This window comes from Sparus aurata, chromosome 11, assembly GCF_900880675.1.
Source record: "Sparus aurata chromosome 11, fSpaAur1.1, whole genome shotgun sequence".
NCBI classification, from domain to species: domain Eukaryota; kingdom Metazoa; phylum Chordata; class Actinopteri; order Spariformes; family Sparidae; genus Sparus; species Sparus aurata.
In genome coordinates this window covers 21,517,947-21,532,986 of record NC_044197.1, presented here as the reverse complement: position 1 = coordinate 21,532,986, position 15,040 = coordinate 21,517,947, and the positions used below count along the sequence as shown (strand labels likewise).

The 15,040-nt window shown below is 43.6% G+C and overlaps 2 protein-coding genes across 5 annotated transcripts in view; one reads left to right on the top strand and one right to left on the bottom strand.

Annotated features, from left to right (window-relative positions):
• Window positions 1–332: 332 nt before the first annotated feature.
• On the bottom strand, window positions 333–12,686 carry LOC115591162 (uncharacterized). The gene is made up of 8 exons (XM_030432900.1): window positions 12,534–12,686; window positions 5,782–5,939; window positions 5,473–5,615; window positions 5,347–5,380; window positions 4,219–4,341; window positions 3,654–3,730; window positions 1,658–1,859; window positions 333–1,285 (listed from the first exon to the last, which is right to left on the bottom strand). Exons 1-8 carry the CDS (start codon window positions 12,584–12,586, stop codon window positions 1,263–1,265), a joined length of 813 nt encoding a protein of 270 aa, XP_030288760.1. The 5' UTR covers window positions 12,587–12,686; the 3' UTR covers window positions 333–1,262.
• Window positions 12,687–12,710: 24 nt separating this feature from the next.
• Window positions 12,711–15,040, top strand: part of mast3b (microtubule associated serine/threonine kinase 3b) — a 39,162-nt gene continuing 36,832 nt past the window's right edge. For 2 of the 4 annotated variants that reach the window (XM_030432899.1, XM_030432896.1), the window contains exon 1: window positions 12,711–13,077. In XM_030432899.1, coding sequence (XP_030288759.1) covers window positions 13,031–13,077 — 47 coding nt within the window. In that variant the 5' untranslated portion in view covers window positions 12,711–13,030. The remainder of the gene's footprint in view (window positions 13,078–15,040) is intronic. The other 2 variants (XM_030432897.1, XM_030432895.1) reach the window with 1 other exon arrangement.

Here is a 15,040-nt window from a genome sequence, read left to right as displayed (position 1 = left end):
TTATCGTGTTGTTTAACCGATAGACTCTCTGTTTTTTCATAGAGGTTTCATTTATACGAACTAAAAAACCCCGTATTTTCCCTCAACTATACTTAGACTTGTATATAGTTTCAGTTTTGTCTGCATAGGGTTTTGAGAGATCGGTCTCGGATTTTATGACAACCCTAGCGCGAAATGAACAGAACTCTACGTGAGCTGCTGAAAGTCACTTCAGGGTTCGCCGTTATCGACCAATACAGAAATCTCCTCAGTGGAAATGCATAAATATTCACAAACACAGAGGTGACATGGTGAGAGAAAAGATGATAAAGAGCCACACTGGCTGCCCCACGCCTGACATAGTTAGTAGTATGTACTGAATTGTGTAAATCTGAATAAAAACAACATTCATCTTAACCAAGGTGGTTTTAATATAGGATGAACCTCAATCCAAGCGTACGGTACACGTACGGTGAAAAATACAAGTGTTTTATAAAGATGGTGGCCTGCTGGCATTAGAGCTGAGTCAGAGGGAAGTCCAGGGGGAGCGCAGGGATAAGTAGGCACATCATCAAACCATGAATGACACAAGGATCCGGGGAGGACTGGCTGTTGGGGTGACAGACAAAACCAAAACACCACTCACGCACCACTCGTACTCGAAAACTGAAAGTAACTACAAACACACAACAGCCAGACATGTGTCACAGGCTGACATAGAGGAGGAGGAGGAGGAGGAGGAGGAGGACGGGTTTTGAGCAGTTTCACCCTAAACGAATCTAATGACCTTTAATAAACCACTGCCCCGCCGCATGCAGCTGGTGTTTTTATTCTTTGAAGCCCTGCGGTCCAATATAGGAGGCTGCTGTGCTGCTGCTGCGCGTTCTTCTAGTTGTGGTTTTGTCGTGCTTGTCTTCTTTCATTTCAGTGTTTTATGTGATTTCCATGTTTTTGTGGTGCCTTTCGCTCTGTTTCCCTCCTGTTTTCTTGTGCCCCCCCCCCCCCCGTCTGCTTTCCTCCACACTTGCATTAGGCCTTTCCTGCTCCTAATCTTTTACCACTCATTACCCTCACCTGTGTTTCTCTGCCCCGCCTCACCTGCGCCTCATTCCCCCATTTAGTTTGTATGTCCAGTCTTTGTCGAGTCATCTGTTGTGTTTCCCTGATCCTCCTGTGTTTGCCTGTTCCTGCTGTTGATACTAAATAAACTACCAATTATCTCCATTGATAGCTCTGTCGTCTTGTGTAGCAATGGACATGTAGACAAGTAACCCTGACAAGAATTAAAGTATGAACCTAAAAATGACTGAATAAACAAGAGAGACAAGTTGAGTCAGCACAAATCAGACACATGCATGCGCGCACGCGTGCACACACACACACACACACACACACACACACACAGAGTTAACACATTAACCACAGCAGAGGAAGTTGGGGGCTTTTAAGTCACAATTTGACTGTCAGACAAAATCTGACATTCGGAGACTCGTATCTGATGAATTGGAGGAGCACTGAAAGAATCTGTTGCCTGCAGCTCTTCATCTAACCAGCTGACTATGACTGCTATATTGCAATATTAAAAAACTGATTCGACAACAAAATAAAGCAGGAAAAGTTTGGTTTGCGTTATCAGGAGCTTAACAGAGAATTTAAACACACACACACTCTCACATACTTTTTAAATCTGCAGCAGGTTGGGCCGGGACTGCTGCGTTCATGGCCATTACAGAGATGTTGGCTGCAGCGTACGAGACATAAGTTTGGTGTTCACTTGATTTGGTGTCGGGTCTCTTTACCACACAGGGACATCTTTGAGATGACTGTGTGTTCATCACTTTGTACGTCACTCCAGTGACTGCTGCTGCATGTGGCATCGGCTGAGGAGCAGAAAGAGCCCAGTGATGATGTAGGTTGATCAGCGAAATGGAAAAAAAAAACAAGAAAGAAACAAAAGTGATGCATGCTGCCTCTAGTGCAATTCTATTTTTCTCATCAAAGTATTTGATTCAAAGTGTAAAATTCTCATTTACTTGCATAATCGGGCATTTTTTAAGTTATTCTAACTCACCTGTAGGTCCTAGTTGTTTTCTTGTGTTATGATTACACAAATCGTTTAGGACAATGTTTTAGCAGTGCGTAGCAGCAGGGAGCATGCCTGAATTTTTACATTTGTATTAATTGTGGTGTTGTGAGGTGTAGAAGATTTGGTATACTTTATTAGATCTTGTTAAAAATGACTCAACAAGAAACTATTACAACCGTGAGAAATCATGCACCTCTCTGACCTGTTTTGCTCTGTGTTGACAGCAGATCCTGAAGCAAATTATAACATTTGATTTAAAACTATTACATGAGAATAGGCCTATGTGTCTTATTTTTAACTCTTCAGGTATAAAGTCTTGTTGTCCTCTACAGCCAAGTGACTCTTCAACAAAAAAACTACAAGAACTACAAGGAAACCATGAGCTAAAATGTGTGTTTACTGGTATAAAGTGGACATTAAATGTTAAAATTTCTGATTCATAAACACCAGATTTTGTATCATAGCAATTTGTAATTTATATTGTATTTAATGGAACAGCTTTGTCTGTTTTATTGTGCACAGAAGGAATGTGCAGTTAAGATGATAGACTGTATCAGAAACACTCTCCGGGATTTTAAGTTTAAATGTAAATGTTCTTTGTGGAACTTAGGTGTTCTGCTAAAAATACGTCACTGGGTTATGTTAACAGGCTCCATTTCTACACTTATATACTGAGACGAGGCTCTCAAGAACGCACATGAAGTCTCATTGTTTGGACGAGGGCTGTCACATGTCATGGCCAAAAGGATTCACAACATTTAGAGAACATTTACAAAAAACAATGCAAAAACATGATTTATGTCTCTATTTTGGCAATTGGATTACACTCACACTACAAGTATAGGGAGGTGGAGAGACATTTGCATTTTGCAGACGCTTGAGTCCAAAGCGAGTTATTCATACACTGATGGTCATGGCTGCTATGAAAGGTGCCGACCAGCTCATCAGGAGCAGTTTGGGGTTCAGTATCTTTGTTGACAAGGAGACCAGGGGAATCGAACCAGCGACCTACCCATAACAAGATGCTGGCTTTACCCCTGAACCACAGCCTCCCAGAAACAGTTAGTAACCGTAACTTTATAAATAGAACAATTATATTTCATAGTTTCATGTCAGGTGGCTCTCGCCGTTAAAGTGCGCCACCATAACCAACAGTCACAAAGCAGAAAATATCAGAGAAAAGCCGTCTTATTTACACAATGTCATCTTGTGTGTATCATTAGCACAATATCAACAATTCATTTCTGTTAATATCACAATTATCATGAATATTGGTGTATTGTGACACGGTTAGTTTGGACTCTCCAGGAAAATGTGAGCTGAGTCCTTCACAAAGAAATCCAGAGTCCAGCAGCAGTAAACATCAAGTCTTCCACATTTTTCATGTCACAACACAATCGAGGCACCAGTTCATCTGTAATCATAATGACTGATTTTCTGAACATACACTGAGTCAGATCTGTCCCCTTTGAGTGAGGCACAGCACATTATCATACAATATGGGACAAAGTCAGCACGCGTCGGTGAAAAGTGACAACTTTTAAACCCACAGGTGTGAGTGTTTTGGCGTCTTTTTCCCTCTTCTTACCTTCCACGTTAGAGTCACCTTTCGAGTGTCGTTTAGAAGTCTTGTTGTCATGGAGACTTCTGGCTTTTGTTCCAGCTCTGCAGTTAAAACACAAAATATTGGTGAGAAGACACATTTTAAACCTAGTTTGAGCCTCTGTGTCTCACCTTTACCACAAAAGACAAGTGATTTAGAGAGGGAAAGATCTTAAACATTTCAGTAAATCTCCAAAAGAGGCACCTGTACACATTTTGCTAAATTAAAATCACAGAAATAGTAATAATGCCAGTTGTTATGTTTCATATTAGAGTTTGGACTTATGGTATCCAGTGTGCAACAATGATTTCAGCCCATTGTTCATACCTGAAGCAACAGTTTTAAGATGAGAGTACAGGTTACAGATATCAGTCAGCGGGGATTTGACGAGACTCTAAATGGTTCAGGTTTGTAAATTAATCAGACGTTTACATTATGTCTAGAGCAGCTTTAACTTCTGTGTGCCTGATGGTTTTGATTTGGTCAATTCAATTAGAACTATGGATTTAAAGTCCAAAGTGCCAGTACAATATGAAATCTGTGGTGTCACCTGCAGGAACCGTCACAACTGGAGACCAGTCGCTCCACAGGGGATTACGGACGTGACTGGACCTCTGTCTGATCTGAACCTGGTAAGGTGTAAACTTCAACAGATTCACAACAATGACCGACCCTGTTCAAATAAAAAGGAAAAAAAAGACATCAAATTAATTTGACATGTCAGTTATTGCTATCAGGCTGGCAACAATTAGTTTTTCCAATTATATATAAGACCAAAGCCACAGTGTTGTAATTGGTCTAAAGGATGAGATCAAACTTGTGTTAAAATAACAACATTTAGGTAAGTGCTGTAACTCACGTCACATAGCCTTACGCAAGTGACCTACGTCCGTCACTCATGAGAAATAACTTGTGTCAATTAGGTCACGTTACATAACAAATCACACCCTTGGTCAAAAAATGGGATGTGAACCCCAGTCTCCAGAGGGAAAGTCAATTGTAACCACCCCAAGCACCCCCCAATTCTGACTTTTCTTGCTCTTTACACTTGGGAGTCCACTAGGGAGGCGCTTCAGGAAGTGACGATAAAGGGGTAACTACAGCGTCAAATTGTCAACAGTGTCAAAAGTCTGAGGCCATTGACCAGCCTTCTGTATCTGATGTGTTGGGAGCGAGAATGGACTGGAATATCGCAACACCTGTAGGACACAGCAACAAATAGTCTTCAGCAAATGCAGTATTGGGTACTGTACCAAAAGAGTACACTACCCATCCTTTTAACATTTACATGAAACTATTTCTTTGACCATCTTCAATAGGACTGAGGGCTTAGAGCTGAAGGCCACTGACAGATAAGACTTTGTGGACTAACACACTGCTGGTCTTGGTCTTTTGATAGGAGCCCTATATAGTGGTGAGCCACTTCTGTGTCCACATGACAAATACAGTACAGCAGTCCAAAAAAACTAATTGTGCTTTGTAGATGGCAGAAACGTAAATATGAGAACCGAAATCAGCGGGCTAAAACTAAAACATTGATCTGACCTTCGACTGTGTCTCAGAGATAGATCCCCAAGAAGCACAGGACGAATAGAGCGAACACAGGACGAGGCTGAATTCACTTTTCATGAATTAAAAAAAAAACAATTCTAAAAATATGAAACATGACACTACTCACATTTAGAGGGCTCATGTGTGGTATTTGTCATTCTCTGTAACAGCAAGAGCGATGAAAGTTTAAATGTAATTTAAAATGAAGAAAAAAAAAACACCTTTGAAAGCTTAAGAGAGAAATTTGCCTTACTGTCTCCCAGGAATCGGTCGGGTGCTCAAGATGTCTGAACCAGACCTCGGCTAAAGCTGGATACTCCTCCACTGCTGTCCAACTCAAACTGAGGTTGTTTTTTAACCAGGACATAGAGATGTCTTTTGTTACGTCATGCTTTACTGTTGAGAAAAAGCAAATTATTTTATGTGTGCTTTTTTACATTTCTTTACTTTTTGTAGTGTCTTTACACTACAAAACTGATCCAGCTGTCAATTTGTGCTCAGTTAACAATGCTGTGTTTTAACCTCACACGTTGTTGAGTGAAATGAGAGGAGCATCCAGTACCTTTTTGCTGTAGTTCCACAGACCTCTTGGGTGACGTGCAGCTGGATTTCCCAACGTGAGCTGCCACCCAAATTTCGACTGGTCGCTGTCTGATAAGAGCATCCTCATGCATCGAACATGTGGTCTTCTTAACGCTGCAGCATTCTTTGACAGTTTCCCTACGGATGAAAACACAGAGCTGTGAGCGAAGTGAAGGCAGCAGAAACTTAGACCATCTCATCATGGAGACGGCGGTTCCAACTCTTCCTTAAACATTTGTTATGAGTAAAACAAAAACAACGAGAGACTGCAAATATTCTAGATACCTTATGCATCATTTAAGACACATGACTCAACAATTACTACAAAACTTATGGAGCCAGAATGGTGACTTTAAAATTTGGCATCCAAAAAAAAAATTGGCATTGAAAACAAAACCAGTACTGAAAAAAGAAACATTGTCATTGAAACATTTGTATTGAAAACAGTTGTATTGGCATTGAAACAAGTATTGGCACTGAAAAAGACAGTCATTCAAATAATTCAAATCCGAAAATCTTATCATTTTATTTTATTTTGATTTTTTTGTATTTTTCAATGACAATCTTCAGATCTTTTCTTCATGTCACTTTTTTTTCAGTGACAGATCTTTTTTACAATGTCAGTTTTTTTTCAGTGTCACTGATTTTCAGTTTCAACTTTCTGTCACTGTTTTGGCATCGAGAGGGAGGGGCCTGAGGGGAGGGGCAAGTAGAGCGTGGTTTGCATATCATTTGAGAAGGTAATGGCAGCAGCCTGCGGGAAGGCGGGGCTGGACGGTCCAGCCACAATACCGTTGTACCCGGCAGTCTCTGGGCAACACAGAGTCCAACTACCTCGCTGACTTTTCTTCAAGCTCTCTCCTGATGTGTCCAAGTCTCTGTGTATCTGGTTCTGTCCCGGAGCTCTTGAGCTTCGGTCTCTATATGCGTATGGAGTGTGGTGGTAGTACCGGGGCGCCGAGCACGGTGCATTAGCCACAGTTAGCACAACAGTAGAACAGCCTGTTGCTCCGAGCCAGGGCTGCAGTGCCGATAGCAGCGCTCTGGTCTGCTCTCCGAGCTCTGTGCCACCGCACCACTACCGGAGACCGGAGCTCCCGAGCTCCGGTATCTATATGCGTATGGAGTGCGGTAGTAGTACGGAGCTAACGAGCATTAGCCCCAGTTGTGTTGTTCCGAGGCCGTGCTGCAGCGCCAACTGCATCGCTCCGTCTGCTCCCCGAGCTTTGTGCCACTGCACCGCTGTACACGCATACAGAGACCGGACAATAAAGGAGAGTGCTTGGAGAAAAGTCAGTCAGTTATGAAAATATGTGTCTGTTACTTGATTACAGCCGTCTGTTGTACTTTACTATGAACCACAGTAGCACAATCACAGCTGACTTTCCCCGCACACTGACTTGTTGAGTTTATTCGCTTCAACTCAAAGGAGTCATTGTAGGAATAGTGATATTATTCACATGAACTGAGTTTATAGGGGAGCTCTGGTCTCTGGTCTCTGGTCTCCGGTAGCGGTGCGGTATTACAGAGCTCGGGGAGCAGACCAGAGCGCTGCTGTCGGCGTTGCAGCCCCGGCTCGGAGCAACAGGCTGTTCTACTGTTGTGCTAACTGTGGCTAATGCTCTGTGCTCGGTGCCCCGGTACTACCACCACACTCCATACGCATAGAGACCGGAGCTCGGGAGCTCCGGGACAGAACCAGATACACAGAGACTTGGACACATCAGGAGAGAGCTTGAAGAAAAGTCCGCGAGGTAGTTGGACTCTGTGTTGCCCAGAGACGGCCGGCACACGGGCCCTAACATGGAGTATTGTGGCTGGACCGTCCAGCCCCACCCTCCCGCAGGCTGCTGCCATTACCTTCTCAAATGATATGCAAACCACGCTCTACTTGCCCCTCCCCTCAGGCCCCTCCCTCTCGACGCCAAAACAGTGACAGAAAGTTGAAACTGAAAATCAGTGACACTGAAAAAAAAGTGACATTGTAAAAAAATCTGTCACTGAAAAAAAAGTGACATGAGGAAAAAATCTGAAGATTGTCATTGAAAAATACAAAAAAATCCAAATAAAATAAAATTATAAGATTTTCGGATTTGAATTATTTGAATTACTTTCTTTTTTCAGTGCCAATACTTGTTTCAATGCCAATACAACTGTTTTCAATACAAATGTTTCAATGACAATGTTTCTTTTTTCAGTACTGGTTTTGTTTTCAATGCCAATTTTTTTTTTGGATGCCAAATTTTAAAGTCACCGTTCTGGCTCCATACAGACCACAGCCTGGAGTATTGTTTGTCTGTAGTCCGACCTGATTGGTCCACGTGGGTCAACCAGCATATTTAAGATGGTCTCCTAATGTCTTGATAACCGGATGGAGGTCTTTGTCCAGAAATGTTATCAAGATTCATTCTTGATTGCAAGTAGGGTGAACAGCGTGTGGGAGTTTTTTGCGCCGAGTTTCAGAAGTGACATTTTGGTGAGGGTTCACTTAGTTTTGTGGAGAATTTTATGAGGTGAATTTAGTTTGCCTTCTTTTCTTTGACACTAAGAAAAGACCAAACTTTGTCTTGTTTTGTGCAGTAATTATTACCTCGTGCTTCTTCATGGGCAAACTCGTTCAGTTCATATCGTCTTCTTCCAAGATGTTGTGGTCCACATTGTCCCTAGTCTCTCAAGGCCATTTTGAGGGGTGTTGCTTTTAAAGCAACAAATTCACTCAACACATTACAAAAAAAGCATCAAACTCAAAAAGTAAAATGGATTCACTTACCACCCTTTAATGACTCACGTGGAGGTCAAAGTGCAGTTTACCTGTTTAGATTTGCTACTGAGGGCCCCAGATTAGGCTCCAACATCTGTCAAAATGTGCCCGTTACGGCCAGCATGAGCAAAAAGAGCATCTTCTTTCCGCTCATGTTATATTTAATTGGAATTATCCCTAACAAGATAACCCAAAGCCTGGAGGTTAAGACACTAATGTGAGCACTCTGCTGTTGTTACTGTGTTCCTACGCCATCTTGTGGCCTGACTGGCATGATGTAAACCACTTGCGGCGCCCTGGAAACGTGTTCAAACACACCTCCCTTTTCTGTCTCCCACCCACAAACACACATGCATAGACCTACAGCTACCCGCTTCCCCTGCGGTGTTATTTTCTCATTTCCTGCATCACAGCATATTGAAATGACTTCCTTTTTATGGTGCAGTAAGAGATGTAGTTCGTACACCGCTTCACTGCCATTTGTGTCTACTGTATCTAGTTGTTATTATTTTGCAAGTGAATTAAACCATGAAACTCACTCTTTAGTTTATAAGAAGCTAATACGCAACAGAATTGGTTTCAGTGGTTCTATAATCGTTTCAGCGAAGACATAAATCGAGGCCTCGGGTTATGTGCCTACAGTGCCTCAGCTGCAGGCAGGGTGCGTGTATGTGTGTGTGTGTGTGTGTGAGAGAGAGTGTGTGTGTGTTCATATTTCTGTATGATTGGATGTGTGTTTTGCAATTAAATCTGATTGATGATGTGTACTCGGGCTGTTATTGTGCTTTGTTTAACATAAACTATCTGCATAATGTTTATATACCTCATCATCTGAGGTGTGCATGAGGTATTAGTCATGACCAGAGCATCAATCTCCAGCAGTACAGTCTCCCTCTTTTCCTCTCCTCACATGCAGCCACACTGAAGACAATGCCTCACCTCACGTTTCTCAGGTTTTGGTGCACACTGATTCCTGCCTCTCGCTTTTTAGCCTTCAGTATCTGTGGGTGAGATGTTGGATGTGTGTGGGCCTAAATGTGTAAAACAAAACCAAAAAAACCCTATTTTGAGTTTCTGAGGAAACACGTTTTAAAGAGGAGACCCGCACCATTTTCTGCGCGGTACACACCTTAATCACAAAGATTCCTGATGGCATATGATGTTCAAAGCTAAGTTCACCCAAAAATGAGATTTCGGTCATAATCGACTCAGCCGATGCCTAATATTTCTGGAGCTTCGTAGCAAAACAAACTCCTAAACAACTGAAGTAGATGGAGGCTTGTTTTAAAAGAATATAAAAAACCCTGAAAACAAACATAACATTCCTCCATACACCTCTGGCATAGAAAACTGAGTCTCCTGAAGTCCAGAGATCCAATATTGATTTGAAAAGATAGTATCTTCACCCTTTGAAAAGCTGCATGAATGATATTTGCACCCTTAATGTGCGATCAAGCTCCAACACTTTTAGCCCAGCAGCTACTGAAGAAATAAGCATTTCATGTTATTTTTCCAGCTGTATTTTAATAATTAAATGAAGTCCTCATCTACTTAAGCTGTTTAGGAGAACATTGCAACACTGTTCTGCCGTGAAGCTCCAGAAATGTTTTGCGGACTGAACTGACGGTCTGACAGTATCTCCCAGACGGTCAGCTTTGATTACCAGCTCTGCATCCGTGTCAATGCTTTGCTAGATGGTGGTCAGGTGGTGTCCTCTGACCCCCCTGCGACACACACCATGTAAACATGAAGGCTTCCTTTCCGCAGCGTTCCCTCCCTCACTTCTCTGTAGCTTTTTAGAATACAGCAGGAGGAGGATCCCAGCAGAATTTGAGGATGTATTGAAAATGTTTAATGATGTAACATTGCTCCACAGCTATGTAGTATTAGAAATATGTCATATATTATACTAACTTGTACTCCACAATCATTTACTGTTTCCTCTGCAGTCACTCTGTATATTTACATGGGGGGTTTAGCAGAAAGGACATGTTAAACATGATGTAACTGTCCAGTTCACTGGCATCGGATTAAAGCGTCTTCAACCCCAAATCTGACTTGGCTGCCATTTCCTGGGGGACATTTGTTGAACCAGCGTTTAGCTAAGCCTCATCTCACACGGCAGAGATGGGAGGAAGCACACAGACTGATGGGAAGGGAAGAGCAGGAAAGCCCTTATCGCCATGGTAACTGGGAAACCGGCTCTCCTATGAAATGCTGCTCTAACAAAACAATTACCAAGCAATCCGAATGGGAAGCCCCCACCATACCACCCAACAGCATGCACACACGCGCACACACACGCACAGCAGGCTGTTTTTCTGCTCATTAGGTTCAACAGGTGGGTTCAGACACGAAGGCAAAGCCATCCCACAATCTTTATTTTTCTTGTTGTGAACCAGCAACTCTTGCTTGAGACGGATGCCATCAAATTATTTTCCATTCCGTCACGACAGCAACTGAAGCTGTCCAGCTAAAACCTTACGACCTTCCTTGACAAATGAATGTTGGGAGTGTGCATTTCTGTGAACCAAGGATATGTTGAAACTTCGCATTTCTTCACTTGGCCCTGGGGTCTTGTCAGAAACGCATGGTGTCAACTCTCCTGATCTTCCCAGGAGACTCACACAATTCACTTGTATTTCTCTCGATTTATAACAAATTTTCACACCTCCCCCCCCCCAACCACAACCTGTGTGCACTGTCACAGCTCGTCCTGCTCGGTCGGTGAGTGACAGATAGAGAAATAGAAAAAGAAGAAAAGAGGAGAATGTGTTTTGTTGAATCTGCTGCTTCTGTGGCTTTCATTCAGGAGACCGCTTTTCCTGTCCACTGTGAAACCAGAGGTCAAACGTTAGTTCTTTTAAATGGGCACTACGCACTTTTGGAGATATGCAAACTCAATTGTTATTCGTAATTGTAATATTCACAATATCAATGAGGTGATAATACAATCTAGGAAATATCTGTTTTGCCTGTAACTAAATATACAAGCTGCCCTCAGAGGAAAATAAGGTCCCCAGAGCACTGAAGCTAGAAAGGTGGCAGGGTCCGTCATTTATAAACAAGTTAAAACAGTATGAAATTGTGTCATCCTTTCAGGTCAGTGTGTTTATTCAGCTCATTCAGTCATGATAAGGGAGACAGTTTGTTTATCCAGTTTAGAGCTGGTCAGAGAAGCTCTTTCTCTTCTGATTACAATGTCTTCCCCTGAACCAAGGAATATTGATTTGCTGCAGTGGCCGTTAAGGATTTATAGATCCCAACAGTGAACAAGCAGCATAATGGTCAATCCTACGAGTAAACAACGCTGGATCACCTCGAGTCACTCTGTACTTGGGTGAAGCCGGTGTCCTAGCGACCAGGCAAACCATCACCAGCTCCCTAGCAACCAGGAAGACACTGCTGTCGTTGCCGTTGGAGATGAAGGCACTGAGCAGCAGCCAGGCTGAGGTGCAAAAAGTGACACTTCACACACGCACGCACGCACACACACACTCACATACACACACACACACACACACAACGGCACGCACGCACGCACACAGGCGCGCGCCCACCTGCAAGAGAATTGACTTTCACGCACGCTGCAAAAACGTGTCAAAACCTCCTGCCCGCACGTGCTCTGACGAACTGCAGATAAATAAATAAATGTGGTGTGGTTGCACGTGCACACGCACACACACAGACAGACAGACAGACGCACACGCGCTCACACAGAGTGAGAAACGCATCCTCCCGTGTGGCAGCTGTCACGGTTTCCAGCGGAGGTATTCCCCAGCCTCATCACGACCAGCAGCCCGCCAGCGTTCACGGCTCTGCCTCATCTGGTCTCTCACACATCTCATCAAACAAACACGGGGAGGTAAACTTTGATTCTGGCGTCACGTCACTGTGGTTCAACAGCCGGAAAAAGATGAGGCTGCATCACAAAAACACATTAAACACACACAATATATATGAATATATACTGCCCCCTCTTCTTTTTCTTCTTCTTCTTCTTCTTCTTCTTCGACAGTAACATCCAAGCCCCGACGCCAACTTTCCCTCCGTCCTCACCCACATCCACCTCCCTCTTGTTGACAAGCGCCCAAATTGATTTGGCCACCCCCAGCCAATAGACTCCCCCTTTCCTCTCCCTCCCTCCCTCCCTCCCCACCAGTCACATGGAGGTAAGCGGTGACCCGTCGCTCCCTTCGGTTGTGTGGCAGTCGCTCTCCGGTGCGCCTTGGAGACAGACAAGGAGCGAGACGCGCGGTTTGCTTTTGTCCAACACGTCCCTGCGTTCGACTGTGAAAGGAAAAACCTTCCCCCGGAATCCGTCGGAGCCGCCGGTAAACGATACTCCGGCTAAGCGGGGTTATTTTTAGTCTCCCGCCGCAGCGATGAGTGTCTGGAAGCCGGCTGTGAGCTCCAGTGTTGCGGCGCTGTGGTAAATGAAGCCCCCGCGCTCTGCTGTCCAGCAACAATGAAGTCGAGGCGAGACAAACTGAAGATCCCCTCTCTGACTCTGGAGTAAGTTTTTAAAAAAAATGTTTTGTATGTTTTTAAAATCTGTCTTTATCCTCTGGTGCATGTGTGACAGCTGCCATGAGAAACTGCTGCGTCTGTAAGTAGACTGACAATGTTTGTGTGTTCATGTCAAGTCACAAGTGTCAACATACTTTTTTTTTGTGTGGTTGTTCAAACTTGACTACCTCTGAAGCTGTGAGACCCAGACAGCCACATAGGAAATAATCCTCATTGCTTTCTCTCCTCCTCTCAAGCATGACATCTGCTTGAGGCTTCAGTTTTAGTTGTTTGTGTTTTGGATTTCGAGGAGTTACAGGTGTCTCAACGCTCCCCAGTTGCCTATTTCTTAGTAAAAATTGCACTTTTTAAACAATTTAACCTCGCCGGCTGTAGAGAGATCCAGCCGTCCAAACTGTGGCTGTGTTTGCGCACGTCACAGCCGGGTAAACTTGTCAAACCAAACTACAGAAACAACAGGAAACTTGTGCAGACGAGGAGGTTTTTCAGCATTTCAAGCACCTGTTCGGTTTCACAGATCTTTTCTCTCGCTGTGTGAATTCCGTGCTCATGATGTTTTGCCTTTTTCTCCAGCTCTATTGTCTCATCTTTCTTCTTCTTCTTCCCTCACTCCACCGTTCCTGCATGAATCACTTGCTTGCTCCCCCTCACAGCAGACAAATGGCTCTCGCTCTTCGGGAGAAGGTTTTATTTTATTTTATTTTTCTGTGTGTAATTGCTAACCTGTGAATCCCATCTCCCATCAAAGGACACGGCTGCAGTCTCATATCCGCCCACTCTTCCTCCAGAGTGAATGTAGCCATTTCTTTCTTTTCTTTTCTTTTCTTTTTTTTTTTTGTTTTGTTTTTGTTGGGAGGGAGGTGGGGAAGAGTACCTGCTGCCCATTAGATGCTGATCTATAAAGCGTAGGAGCTCCCCGCTCACATGCCCATTCTCTGATCCATCCATCTGCCCCCTCAGTGGATCATCTCGGCAAAGCATGTGCTGTTTTTGTTTCATTTTTAGGCCCTTATCTGATCCTGCGCAGAGAAACAGAGCAGGTTTCACACTGGCTGAGCAGGGAGGGGTTCAGACACAGTTTCCAGAAACAAAGCTATGACATGTGTTTGGGGTCTTTGGTTAAGATATTTGCATCAAGGTGAACAGCTTTTTAAGAAGAAACTTTTTTCCCAGTAGATGACGTTACCCATGTCCAGATTTAGGTCCTTGTTTTGTGACGATGTCAATCTTAAAATCTGCGAGTGAGGTGCAACAGTTTGACTTAAATATCTTGGATTCTTCTGCATTCATTTCTAAATTTGCTCGGCATGATTGCTAGTTTTGCTTTGGAGACACTCCTGCTGCTGTCTTGTCACTGAAAGGTTGTAGCCGCCAGAATCTCCCTCAAAGAAAACATCTGAAAAATACAACAACAACAACAACAAAAAAAAATAATCAGAAATTCAGTGTGAATGTCGCCAGTGACTCAGTCTGAGAATTTCTACTCAGTTTACACTCTGGACAAGAGTGTCGATGAAGAGCCAACCAAATGAAAAAGCAAAATGGAAATGACGGACTATTACTCACTCAATCACCGTCGAGAGCTTTGGCTCAGGGGTCTGAAGGAGAAGATGTGTAAAGACGAAATACGGCGTAACGAGTTGCATGTGCTGTGTAATTATGAGCCGACACTACAGGATGAGGAGTGTGTGTGCAAGGAGTTGTTTTTCCTGCCATCCTCCCTGCATTACTATGACAACACGTTCATTAGTGCTTTGGTAGCCAGTGCTGTGTTTAGCACGGAGAAGCCTCTGCAGCACTGAGACAATAGCAGCACTGTGGAGCCTACGAGGCAGAGCTCACATCTGAGCAGGGAAATCAATAGAGAACATCTACGGCGCTGGGTCAGCATCAGGGAGCTGTAGACCTTAGGACGGCTGAGCGTGCACATTCTCATGCAAAAATAGTA

What these genes read in the sequence shown, in the direction of transcription:
- LOC115591162 (XM_030432900.1), bottom strand. Translation starts at nt 12,586, where the DNA reads ATGTTACTGTCGAAGAAGAAGAAGAAGAAGAAGAAGAAAAAGAAGAGG. An exon ending in CACACATGAGCCCTCTAAAT is followed by an intron (nt 4,342 to 5,346) that starts GTGAGTAGTGTC and finishes TTATTTGAACAG; the next exon opens with GGTCGGTCATTGTTGTGAAT. An exon ending in ACCTGCTGCAGATTTAAAAA is followed by an intron (nt 1,286 to 1,657) that starts GTATGTGAGAGT and finishes TTGTTTATTCAG; the next exon opens with TCATTTTTAGGTTCATACTT.